At 40.8% G+C, this 13,121-nt stretch overlaps 1 protein-coding gene across 2 annotated transcripts in view; it reads left to right on the forward strand.

The window, feature by feature from the left end:
* The window catches only part of APBA1 (amyloid beta precursor protein binding family A member 1), an 85,525-nt gene that overhangs the window by 38,688 nt on the left and 33,716 nt on the right, over positions 1-13,121 (forward strand). For both annotated transcript variants that reach the window (XM_088129984.1, XM_088129985.1), the window contains exon 2: positions 9,181-10,385. In XM_088129984.1, coding sequence (XP_087986110.1) covers positions 9,234-10,385 — 1,152 coding nt within the window. In that variant the 5' untranslated portion in view covers positions 9,181-9,233. The remainder of the gene's footprint in view (positions 1-9,180; positions 10,386-13,121) is intronic.

The raw sequence follows: 13,121 nt of genomic DNA on the forward strand, positions 1-13,121 counted from the left end.
TTTGATGACCTGAGAAGTGAAAACAAGTATGCATATATAAAAGTTACTTTAGCTCAGTAATCAAGATCTAATTGAGCTATGCTTGGTTTTTTTTTAGCAGGTATGTATTTATAGGTTATGTTACTTCCTTATGTAATGGTGTGCTGGCAGTGTAGGAAGAGATATCTCTCTCTCTCTTTCTCTCTCTCTCTCTCCCCCCCCCCCCCCATGGGTGGTATGTGTCTTCCTCAATCTCAGGTCCTCTACCGGAGGCCTGGGAGTTTGAGGGTTCTGCTCAGTATCTTAGCTGTTCCTAGCACTGCACTCTTCTGGACAGAGAGCTCTGATGTTGTTCCTGAGATCTGTTGGATCCCAGCTTAGGAGTCACAGCCCCAAGGGCTCCTACCACCACTGGGATCACGTTGGCCTTTACTTTCCATATCCTCTCTAATTCCTCCTTCAGGCCTTGGCACTTCTCCAGCTTCTCACTCTCCTTCCTGATGTTGCTGTCACTTGGCACCTCTACACCTATCACCACAGCTGTCTTTTGGTCCTTGTCTACTACCATGATGTCTGGTTGATTCTGGTTGAGTCTGCCTGTCCATCTGGATTAGAAGTCTCACAGGATCTTAGCCCTGTTATTCTCCACAACCTTCTGTGCAATTTCCCATCTGGACTTGGGAGGGTCTTGCCCATGCACTGTGCAGATGTTCCTGTACACAATGCCAGCTACTTGGTTGTGCCGTTCAGTGTATGCTGTCCCTGCCTGCATCTTATACCCTGCCACTATGTGTTGGGCTGTCTCTGAGGTCTCTCTGCACAGTCTGCACCTTGGGTCCTATCTAGTGTGGTAGACCCCTGCTTCTATGGATCTGGTGCTTAGTGCCTATTCTCGTGCTGCTATGATCAGTGCCTCAGTGCTGTCTTTTAGTCCAGCCCTTTCCAGCCACTGGTAGGATTTCCCAATGTCAGCCACCTCAGCTATCTGTTGATGGTACATCCCATGCAGGGGCTTGTCTTGCCATGGCAGTTTCTCTGCTTGAACTTCCTCCCATGTCTGCTGCTGCCTCAGGCATTCTCTCAGCAACTCATCTTTGGGTGCCATCTTACTGATGTACTCCTGGATGTTCCGGGTTTCATCCAGGACAGTGGCTTTGACACTCACCAGACCCTGCCCGCCTTCTTTCTGCCTGGTGTACAATCTCTGGGTATTGGACTTGGGGTGGAAACCACTGTACATTCTAAGGAGCTTTCAGGTCTTCACATCAGCAGCCTCTATGTCCTCCTTTGGCCAGCTCACTATACCGGCAGGGTATCTGATGACTGGCAGGGCATACATGTTGATGGTGTGGATCTTCCCACTGAGCTGGCTCCTCAGGACCTGTCTTATCCTTTGGTGGTACTTGGATGTTGCTGTCTTCCTTGCCTCCTCATCGTGGTTCCCATGTGACTGTGGGATACATTTAGATGGTCTGTATGTTTGCTATGTGGCCCACTGGTAGTTCCATCCCATCAGTCTTAATTACTTTCCCTCTGTTTACTATCATCCGGCCACACTTCTCCAGTCCCAGTAACATCCCAATGTCCTCACTGTAGATCCATGTCAGGTGAATCAGCGAATCAATGTCTTGTTCATTCTTAGCATACAGCTTGATGTCATCCATGTAGAGGAGGTGGCTGTGGTAGTTCCATTCTTGAACTTGTATCTGTATCCACTCCTTGTGATTACCTGGTTGAGGGGGTTCAAGACTATGCAGAACAGCCCCGGGGACAGTGCATCATCTTGGTATATGCCGCACGTGATGGTCACTTGTGCAAACTACCTTGAGTTGACTTCCACTGTTGTCTTCCACAGTTTCATTGAGTTCTTGAAGAAGGTCCTTAGTGTCCTGTTGATTTTATGTAGTGCCAGGCATTCACAAATCCATGTGTGTGGCATTGAATTGTTGCCTTTCCTGTAGTCAATCTAGGCTGTGCTCAGATTGTAGACCTTGAGTCTGGGGCAGCTGCTCTATCTATGAGCAACTGGTGTTTTGAGCTTCTGGTGTTGTTCCCAGTGCCCTTCTGAGCTGTCCTCATGTATTGGCCCATACAGTCCTGTAACTTGGTGGCTATGATTCCTGACAGGACTTTCCATGTTGTGGGGAGGCAGATTATTGGCTGATAGTTGGATGGTGCTGTTCCCTTGTGGGAGTCTTTCATGATCAGCATTGCCCTTCCTTGTGTTAGTCAGTCTGGGTGAGAGCCTGCTGCTAGCAGCTGGTTCATCTGTGCTTCAGGCGTTCATGCACTGCTGTTAGTTTCTTTAGCCAGTAGGTGTGGATCATGTCCGGGTCTGGTGCTGTCCAGCTCTTCATGTTTTCGACCTGCTGTTAGATGTCTGCTACTGTGATGGTGATTAGTTCATGTTCTGGGAGATTGCTGTGGTCTTCTTTCAGGTCCTGCAGCCTTCCTCTTCACTATGTTGAAGCGTTGTGTAACTAGCTGTTTTTCAGTTAGTGTAGATGTAGGTCTTCTGTCCATCCAGAGTTCCCTCATACATTTCATATATCCTTTCTCATTAGGTCTACTGTTGTAGTAGCATTTCATCAATTCCAGGTTCTCTTGTCTCATCCATGTATGGTTTGCTCAAAACACTGGAAGAGTCACAGTTAACTTTTCTTATATTAATGTTAAGGTTAACATTTTTCGCCCCCTCTGCCCCCAGTTACTGTTTCCCAGATGTTAATCAGATAATTACTTAATCCAGCCTAGACTGCTTCCTATCTAAAATTAAATTCCAAGATACAACGTTCAAAACCCAATAAAAAAAAGAAAGACAAATGCTGCTTGGCTTTTTAAGATCCAGTAGCGTAGTTTATTTTATTCCCTAGCTCAATCTGAATAAGTGTTAACTCCCCACTCCTGCCTCTGCCACTAGCAATCCTGATAAAAAAACTGGAAGAGTAAAGGTTAATAAAATAATAAAATTCAGCACCCAGAGAAAATTACCTTTCTTTAGTCATAAAGGCTACAGGTCAAGAAAGGTCAGAAAATTTACTGCTCCTTTATGGCTCCTATTAACTACAGACTAACTCTTCTTGTTTCTTCTTCTTCATGTTTTCCAACTCATTTTAGGTTTTGGAAAATGCAGGTGGTTGTAATTGGCAAAAGCCAGTATTGGGAGTCAGTATTGTTGGCCATCTGCCAAGATCTGTGACACGTTGGGAGAATCACTGCCTGTCCTGGAGTTACACTGCTCTATTTCTTGCTGTTCCCAGTTCAAAATCAAGTAAACAGTAGCAAAAAATGATAGGCTAACATCCTTGGTTTGTCTTCCATTCTTCCTTTGAGAAGCCAAATATTGTTCATGATCTAAAGTGAGCAACAGAGGAGGACCATTTCCTAGAAAAAGAGACTCCTATGGATATCTTGCCTAAGTGTGTTCCCAAACTTACACTGGGAATGGAAGACATTTTCCATGACTGATATATCTATATCTATATCTATATCCAGATCTAGATCTATATCTAATCTTCTTAATTTCTGTGATCATTCTGTTTACAAAAAGGACATTTGCTTCATGTAGAAATTGAGTAGATTTTAATCAAAAACTGGGATTTTCTTTGACAAACCATACATGTAGTCATGATTATTATTTTTAATATTTAGTTATATATTTTAATTATTCAGTGAATGAACAAGTCCAAATGGTTAATTAAAAGAAGTTTCAGGCGTGACAAACTACCATATTACTATACAGAAAGCTTTTGCTGTATAAAATATATTCGTACACAATTGCTAATATACCCTTAATATGTATTAATCCAGTATGTAGATTTCTAGTTATGCAGATGTTGTATACTTTTGCAGACATGTTGTTGAAGTGTCTGATATCTGGGCAAGTTTCTGTACTTAAGAGGTATGCATTGCCCATTTGAAAGAAGTTTGTGGGGATGATGTCAGGCTGAACTGTCAGGCTGAAGTTCTTAAATAGTGTAATGCAATATGCCTTGCAGCAAACTCCTGATGGAAGGAGATGTGGGAGAATTCTTTGTACCCACAGCAGTACATCTGTTCTTAGTAGGGACTGTGAAGCACTTGCAGCTCCATTTGGTGTGCTCATAGTTAAGTTCAATTCATTAATAGGAAGGAAAAAGTTGATTCTTACCTGCTTTACAACTTTGACTAAACTGTGGTCATGTTGGCTGTTCCTATTTCTTTTCTTGCTTCTGTTTTTCATGGTTGGATTTTGCATCATTTCTGCTAAAGTACTTCTGCTTTAAGGGGGAAAAGTCATCCCAGAGATGGGAAATGCTCTCAGACCCTGAACCTGATTTTAAGGGAGATGCTCAGGAGGAGAGCTCTACTTTGTTACCATCATGGTCTTCAGCAGGATAGTTTTTAAAGCATGTTAGCATAAAACCAAAACACCTCTCCTTGATGTTTTAAATCAAACTTGTCCTTTGGAAAGTTCTTGGAAGAAGAATGTTTCTGCCTATCTGTTCATGCATCTGTATGCACAGCTGTTTCAATGGTGGTCCCAGCAGAAGTATTGTCTGGGCATAAATGTGCATATTAATGCAGTATATTGTGAAACTCAATATACTCCATGTCCATTCATCAGCTTCATGCTGTTATAGAACAAGAAGGGAGAAAAAAAAATAAAGTAGGGGAAAGGGACTTCTTGAAAGTACCCTCAGAATAAATAATATAGTTGTCTGGATCATGTTTAATCAATTTATAGTGTAATGGATGAGTTTTCTTTTCTGTTCAGGAAGAGATGCTGACAGGTAAATTAAAAATACACTAGCTGCTTACTCAGCTCAGAGTAAATAAGTTGGTCAAGGTCCCTGTTTTCTTTCCATGAACTGGAAAATTGCAAATTGGTACCCAAATACACCGAAGAGGAGCTATTATCTTGCATGGCATGCTGTTCTTGTGTGACGTAGTTCCTATGGGAATGTTGCTCATGGAAAGTCAATTTTTGTAAAACTCAACCACCTATACATTGTTGGGATATCTCATAATGCATAAATCTTCAGAGCTGCCCTGTTTTGTTTATTTTGGTGGAGGTACCACTCTCTTTGGCACTCAAAAGAATATATTTTTCCCTACAAAACTGCACATATTTTTTCAGTGCATTTAATTGCTAAGATTGCTTTGGGAATCTTGGTCCTATGAGTAACAAAGCACATGTTTGCTATAATTTGTGATAAGAACACTCATGGCTGGGATTTATAATATGAACACATCTAGAAGACACTTTGAGAAGTGGAGACAGTCTGTGTGTCTATGTACATATGTGTTGTTCAAGGGAATATCGAAGTTTATTTTGTTTTTGTTTTTTGTTTTAATTAGATTGTACTATAGTGGATATGTCCTGGGGAATTTACACGTTTCTACCAGTGGAATAAACAGAGACTGATTTCAGGCATTAATGATATATAAAGACAGATTATTATTATTATTATTATTATTATTATTATTTAAATTGCTATACAAGTTTGTTTTTTCTCTAATATAAAGATGCATGCTAGAAACAAAAATCAGTCCTCTTGGCTGACAGTTACTTTACAATGAATTGCATATGTGTAATTCCTTTTGTTGTTGTTGTTGTTGTTATTGCCCAGGACTGAGAAATTTATCCTATATTTATTCTAATAAAGTAACAATTCTCTTCTGGGATATCATCTTACTCTATAATCCTAGGCATTGTTACTTAAGAGGTAGGTGCTCAGAAATCACTAAGACTTGTTTTACATTATGCCTTTTATTAGTTTGAAGTATTATCTTTTAATAAAAGATTTAGGAATCTCACATATTTTCTTCAGATTGCTTCTTCATTCACAATTGGATGAAACAGCTCCTTACATTAAAAAGTTTACTGCCCAAAATTTCTAGCTACCTATGTCTGCTGTTCCTTATAGATTCTTCCATCATTGTTTTGATTTTCCAACCCATTTCTTTAGAATACAGACAAGCCAGTCATTTTTATACATTTTCTTCCCTGTTCATTGGCTTAAGATTCTACAAAACCTCCAGTCTGCAATTTGGAAATCACAACTATGCTGTGGGGTGGTGGATTCTGCAATTTCTTCTCCAGTCTTGTGCCAATTTCTTTCGGCTTTCTTGGTTTATGTGTATCCTAATTTGGTATGATGCAACAATGGACAGCCTGTAGTTGAGTTTATCAAGAATTGCCTCCAAGTATGCTAACCATAGTTTGGAGGGAGGTCTAGTGAATGCTTGTCTAATTTGGATGTACTGATAGACCAGGGATTGGCAACTTTTTCAACATCCAGGCACTGTCATATGATAATCTAGATGCCCATTTCTCCATTGTCAAAATCTTGCCAAGAATTTGAATTTTTTATGGCTTGCTGACCCATAGATTTCATGCTCATATTTGCAGGAATGGAAGATTAATAGCTAGGATGATCTTAGAGAGGTGGTAGGTTGCAAGTCTTTTTATATTGGTTTTGAAATGAGCAATTAAAAAACATTTTAAATTAATTATTAGACTTATTTTTATTAACTATTTTTGTGCAGATCTTCTAAAGCAACTAAGCAACTGAAGATCTTCTCACTGAAGATTTTAGCAGTCAAAACGTTTGGGAAGTGATTCTTATCATTGAAGAAAAATGTATATTGCAATTCTGCTCGAACAACTTCACTCCTGTTTTGAAACTTAATTCTTACTGATAGACCAAAATCAAAAAATGAATAAGGAATGCATGCTTCAGAAAGAGGGGTTAGGAACCAGTTTCTGTGGCATGTGGACCATGTTACATTTTGAATTCATACACTTCTAGTCTATTTATCTGCTATATCTAGTGACGTTGCAAGAAATTTGAGGGCAATTTAACTCATAAAGGATTGGATTTTATAGATGTGTGATGTAGCAATTTTGGGGAAATTATTCTGTCAATCAGAAAATATCACGTTATCTCTTCCTTTGGAAAAAGATTAATGGACAGGCTTGGTGAATACTGAAAGCTTAGTTTCCTCTTTCAAAGATTTAAAAAATCAGATGAACTTGGAATATACAATGGTTACTGTAACTTGCTCTCCATGAGCCATATTCGAAAACAAACTGGAAACTTCAGTTGGTACAAATGAGGCTGCCAGCATTTAAGGAAAAACTTCTTGTATCCTGAGAAGACATCAGGCTAATACATAGTTTAAACTTCACAAGAATTACTGTAGCTGTGTACAATGCAGATGGGAATTACAGTATCTTCAAACTGCCTATTTATATGCTTTTCTCTACTAAACCCTTGCCTCTTATAGTCCTGGTAGAGATAACACTCCTGCTTGATTAACTTGTTCCTCCATTGGAATGAATAGCCGGCTTCTGGGATGGTTTGGACCCCTCTGTTGACAAGATTTGTGTGATGTGTGCCCCAAGGGCCATCTTGCTACCATAAACGTGTGAAGTTCCCAGAAGTTGAATGGATGTGAGCTTATCATGTTCCTTCTTCAATTCTAGAGCTGCATGACTCCATTTTGAATCCACCTAGAAAGTTGAATCCATCTAGAATCCATCTTTGAAAGTTGACAGTGGGGAGGGGGAGAGGAAGGGGGGAGGGGAAGGGGAGAGGAAGGGTTGGGGTCCCTCCCATCCCCATTACAAGAATGTTTAATTAAGTTTAGTTATCTTTAATTCTCCTGGCCACTGCTTAGAGATAGTTATGGATAATTACCATCTCTTGATTTAGCAATGAAGACTTAAAATAATGCATGCAAGCAATTCCAGTAATGAATAGTAATGAAATTGTCTCCCAAGTACTGCAATCAGTGGGCTTAGTGGAAATGGTAACATGTTATTTATACCACTCGTTAGTTGGAGAGATTTGTGGTTTTGTGTCAGTTCTATGTGTTATATATTTATTAGCATGATACATTTCAAATTATAAATACTCCTGTTTGGTAAACAACTTTTTTTGAAATTGCAGTAAACCATGAATACAATTTATATTTTATTTGAGTGCATGGTTTGATGACAGTTCATGCTCTAGAGCTGTCCTTATTTATAATGTCGCATTTCAAACCTTACATTGAGCTTTGCAGAATAAAAACATATTTCAACCACATATAACACCTGCCTGCAGGTCCTTAAACCAAACGTCTTTTCCTGGGATCAAACAGAAGGTGTGATTTCCCCCCCTGAAATTAACTGTGAATTGGGGGAGGGGGTTATCTTACATTCAGCTGTATTGTATTGTATTGTAATCAAGAATACAAGATGCTGTTAAAAACAACGGAATGGGGACAAGCTAAAATTAGACTGAAAAGCATGGAGAAAAGTGGTTGTCTTTGACATTTTGCTATCACTTGCAGGGGTTGCTTGCCTGCCGATTGATTGATTGATTGATTGATTGATTGATTGATTGATTTTCATGGCTAAACAGGACTTCTCTCTCTTTTCCCTTCTGTCTGGTTACCTCTTTCCCTTGCTTTATCTCTATTCATTTTTATTCTGCCCCCTTTCCTTTCCCTTCTCACTGCTTATCTCCATTCTGGATTTTTTCTTCATTTTTTTTTTCTGACTCTGCTGGGAGGGGAGTATGATGTGCACACTTGCACATTCTGTGGGTAAAAGTGGTTTGCATTTGTAAAAAAAAAAAAGTTGGTACATGCAGGTACAGGGCTAAGTAATTTTATGAATAGGTTACTTTATTTTACAAGCAATTTATTTTAATCAGTTATTAATTAAATGAATATTGATTCATTTTTGTGTTGTCCCTGCCTGTTTTTTGAAGTGTGGCTTGTGGCAGGAATATCTAAATAGTTACATACATGCAGAGACAAGTATTTCACCTGCACACATTTTATATTCTCTTTTTTTCATGTAGTTATTTATACTCTCTGTATCCTCTCCTCTTTCATTCCCATTTCTAATATATTTTATTAGGTGCAAATTTCTTTTGTTGAATATTTCTCATCCTGTTTGTCTAATCAATCTGCCTATTCTGTTCTGTTAGTCACTTAGTCATCCTATTCCATTCATTCTCTCAACTGTTGCTAGTGGTTTCTGCTTATGGTAACACTTCTGATTTTTGTCTTTCCAGTTGTAGAGAATTCTTATTTATGAGACATTTTTTGTGAAAGTAGAAATGCCAACTGACTGCATATTTTTTATTATTGCTGTAATGGGCTTTAAAATATCTTTTTCTTTTTTGTATGTAATAAGGTGTTCTTTTTGTAACTTCTTTACAGCCTCAACACACAAAATGTCAATAGAATAGGTGAAATATCTAGTAGAACCTGCCATGAACCATTTTGAAGGACCGCCTGAAGGAGAGATCAGTGATGAACTAGGAAGTAGAGAAGTGAATGAATCTGTAGAGGCAGACCTAGAACATTCTGAAGTAGAAGAGGAACAACAACAATATGCCATTCATTACCCAAGATGTGCCAATGGCAGCCATGAACGACCTTCTAGACAGGAAGAGGAAAGCACATTAGCACGGTCAGCTAGCACTGAGAGTGGCTTCCATTATCATACTGACACTGCTGAAGGAGATGTCATAGCCACAGCAGAGGACAGCTATGAAGGTGACAGAGTACTAGAGAATGAGGATGAGAGTGCCTATGCAGTGCAGTACCGACCTGAAGCAGAGGAGTACACTGAAAATGCTGAGGCAGAGCATGCTGAAACAATTCATAACCGAACTCTTCCCAACCACTTGCACTTTCATTCCATTGAGCATGAGGAAGCCATGAATGCAGCATATTCTGGGTATGTGTACACTCACAGGCTCTTTCATCGAGGGGAAGATGAACAGTATGCTGAGCCTTATGCTGATTATGGGCTGCAGGAACATGTATATGAAGAGATAGGTGACACACCTGACCTTGATGTCCAGGAAGGTCTTAGACTGTATCAGCAAGAGAGAGAAGAAGCTGACAACTATCGAAAGGAGGCTTTGGGTGCACGCCTCCACCACTATGATGAGCGCTCTGATGGAGAGTCTGACAGTCCTGAGAAGGAGGCAGAATTTGCCCCGTATCCACGTATGGACAGTTATGAACAAGAGGAAGATATAGACCAAATTGTAGCTGAAGTCAAACAAAGCATGAGTTCTCAGAGCCTAGACAAAGATGCTGAAGACATGCCAGAAGCAGAACAAAATGTGGACACTAACATTCCTGCTAACGTGCGCCATGAAAGCAGCAATCAGGTTTCGATCAGCTCTAGAGTACCTGTTAATGCAGGTGAATTGGTGCAAAGATATAGCAAAGAAAAAAGGGATGCCATATCACTTGCAATTAAAGACATTAAGGAAGCTATTGAGGAAGTGAAAACAAGGACTATTCGTTCTCCATATACTCCTGATGAACCCAAAGAACCCATCTGGGTGATGAGACAGGACATCAGCCCAACCAGGGATGGTGAGGATCAAAGACCACTAGAGGGAGATGTGAGTATCCCAACTTTTGAATTGCATTTTGATAACAAATATATCAGAACTTTCATTAAATTATTATTTTATATCTTTGGTGGGTTGATTGTAGGTTTTTAACTGCTTTGGAAACATCACATTACATAAAATAAAGATGTCTGCTGTTTTTTAAATGTGCTTTAAAATTATAATTATTAAACAATTTCTTCTTGGCTACCTTTTGATCTTTGTTGTGTATCAAACAAAAGGGAAGGAAAAAAAATAAAACATTTTTTAAGATGGCTCGCATAGAACATGAACCTTATGACAAAAATTCTAAGCACTTGTGCTAATAAATTTGTTTTTGTCATCAATAGTATATTGCTGTGCAGAAACAGAATATCACCCTAAGCTATTGATAACACTTTTGAAATATGTGACCTTTTAAATCATCCATATAGCAGATCTTCTTTCCTACCATTATCCACATAACACTGCTCCATACCTTCTTTTGGCAGTATTTATTTTTTACAAAATTTTCTTGCTTTCAGTACAGTATCCCTAATTCTCACTGTGGTGTTTATATGCTTGGCATACCAAAGTGCCAGTGGCTGCATTTCTATAGGAATTTAATTCCGGAAAAGGGTACATAATAGATTTGGAAGATTATTTATTTATTTATTTGTTGGCTGCCCAACTCCAATGGACTCTGGGCGGTGTATAAAACTAGGGAAAACATAAAAACAGCTAAAAACATTGACTCAAACAGACAGCCCAGACTAAAATAATCTAATGGACAGCAAAAACAACAAAACCAAAGAAGGGCCATTGAACAAATAATATCATCAAGCCCAGGCTTGGGACCAAAGCCAGGTTTTCAAAGCTTTCCGGAACCCCAGGGGAGAGGGTGCCATCTTTGGGAGAATGCTGTTCCAGAGGGTGAGGGCCACAAAAGAGAAGGCATGCTTCTTAGGTCCCACAAGATGGCAGTGTTTAATGGAGGGACCTGGAGTGCATCCACTCTGCTGGAATGTAAAAAACAGTTGGAGAGAAGCAGTCCCTCAGATATCCAGGCCCTATGCCATACAGGGCTTTATAGGTAATAACCAGCACCTTGGAAACCAACTGGCAACCAGTGCAGCTCACATAGCAGTGGTGACACATGGGCACACCGAGAGGTGCCCATTACTGCTCATGCTGCTGCATTTTGAACCAGCTGTAGCTTCTGAGTGGTCTTCAAGGGCAGCCTCCTGTAGAGCGCATTGCAATAATCCAATCATGAGGTTACCAGGGCATGAGTGACTGTCTGAAGGGCCTCCCAATCAAGGAAAAGGTGCAATCAGTGCACAAGATGAACCTGTGCAAAGGTCCTCCTGGCCACAGCTGCTACCTGCGCTTTGAGCAGTGGCTGTGAGTCCAGAAGGACCCCCAAGTTGCGCATAGTCTTGACTAGGGAAGTGCAGCCCCATCCAAGACCAAAGATGGTGACATCACCAACCCAGGGGGTCCAAACAGATATACCCATTCAGTCTTGTAGGATTGAACCAAAGTCTGTTCTGCCCCATCCAGACCTGAACAGCCTCCAGACACTAGGTCAGTGCATTAACAGCTTCACCTGTGCAAATTTGGGTATAAATCAGCATATATAAATTTGGGTATAAATCAGCATATAAATTTGGGTATCATCAGCATATTCATCATACCACACCCCAAACTGGTGGATGACCTCACCAAGTGGTTTCATGTAGATGTTGAACAGGAGAGGGGAGAGCATCGAGCCCTGAGGTACCCCACACATGAGAGGTGCGGACACAGTCTCTCCCCACCTGTCAACACCGACTTGAACTAACCATTGAGGAAGGAGATGAACCACTGGAGCACAGTGCCCCTCACTCCTAACCCCTGCAGGCGATCCAGAAGGATACTGTGGTCGACAGTATTGAAAGCTGCTGAGAGATCAAGGAGCACTAGGATGGATGAACCACCCCCATCCTGGCTCTGCCAAGGGTCATCAGTAAGTACATCCAATGCTGTCTCTGTACTGTACCTTGGCCTGAAGCCAGACTGAAATAGGTCCAGATAATCTGTGTCCTCCAAGATCCTCTGTAGCTGTTGCCCAACCACCCTTTCCACAATCTTCGCCGGAAAGGGAAGGTTGGAAACTGGCCAATAATTCTCCAACAAACAAGGGTCCAGTGATGACTTCTTGAGGAGGGAGTGTACCACTGTCTCCTTCAAGACTAGTGGGACTACCCCCTCTCTCAAAGAGGCTGAAACTGCCACATGAACCTATCCCTCCCAGGCTGCTTTGATAACCCAGTAGGGGCCAGGATCTAACAAAGAGATGGCTGGTCTAACGGACAAAAGGGTTTTGTCCACTTCCTCGGGCATAACAGAATCAAACTCAGTCCAGATAACATCACAAGACTGTTCCCTGAGCAACTTATTAGGACTTCCACAGTCAGAGTTCAACTCTGAGCAAATCTGAGCAACTTTGCCTGCCAGATACCATGCATATTCCTCACCATGGTCCTGGAGATGTTCCTGTGGCCCAAGACCTCCCAATAGGAAGCAGCTTACCCTAAACAGGGCCACTGGGCGGCTATTGGCAGGTGCAATAAGGGTGCAGAAATAATATTTCACCCTCTTATCGCCACAATGTAGGCCTGAATATGGGCTTTTACTCATGTTCGGTCGGATTTGCTCTTTGTCTTTCTCCAGCGGTGCTCTAGGCGTCGCTTCTGGTGTTTCATCTTTGGAAAACCAAGGAGCACC

Source organism: Python bivittatus, unplaced genomic scaffold, assembly GCF_059951505.1.
Source record: "Python bivittatus isolate LINGU-HERP-01145 unplaced genomic scaffold, Pbiv_v1 ctg000850_np1212, whole genome shotgun sequence".
NCBI classification, from domain to species: domain Eukaryota; kingdom Metazoa; phylum Chordata; class Lepidosauria; order Squamata; family Pythonidae; genus Python; species Python bivittatus.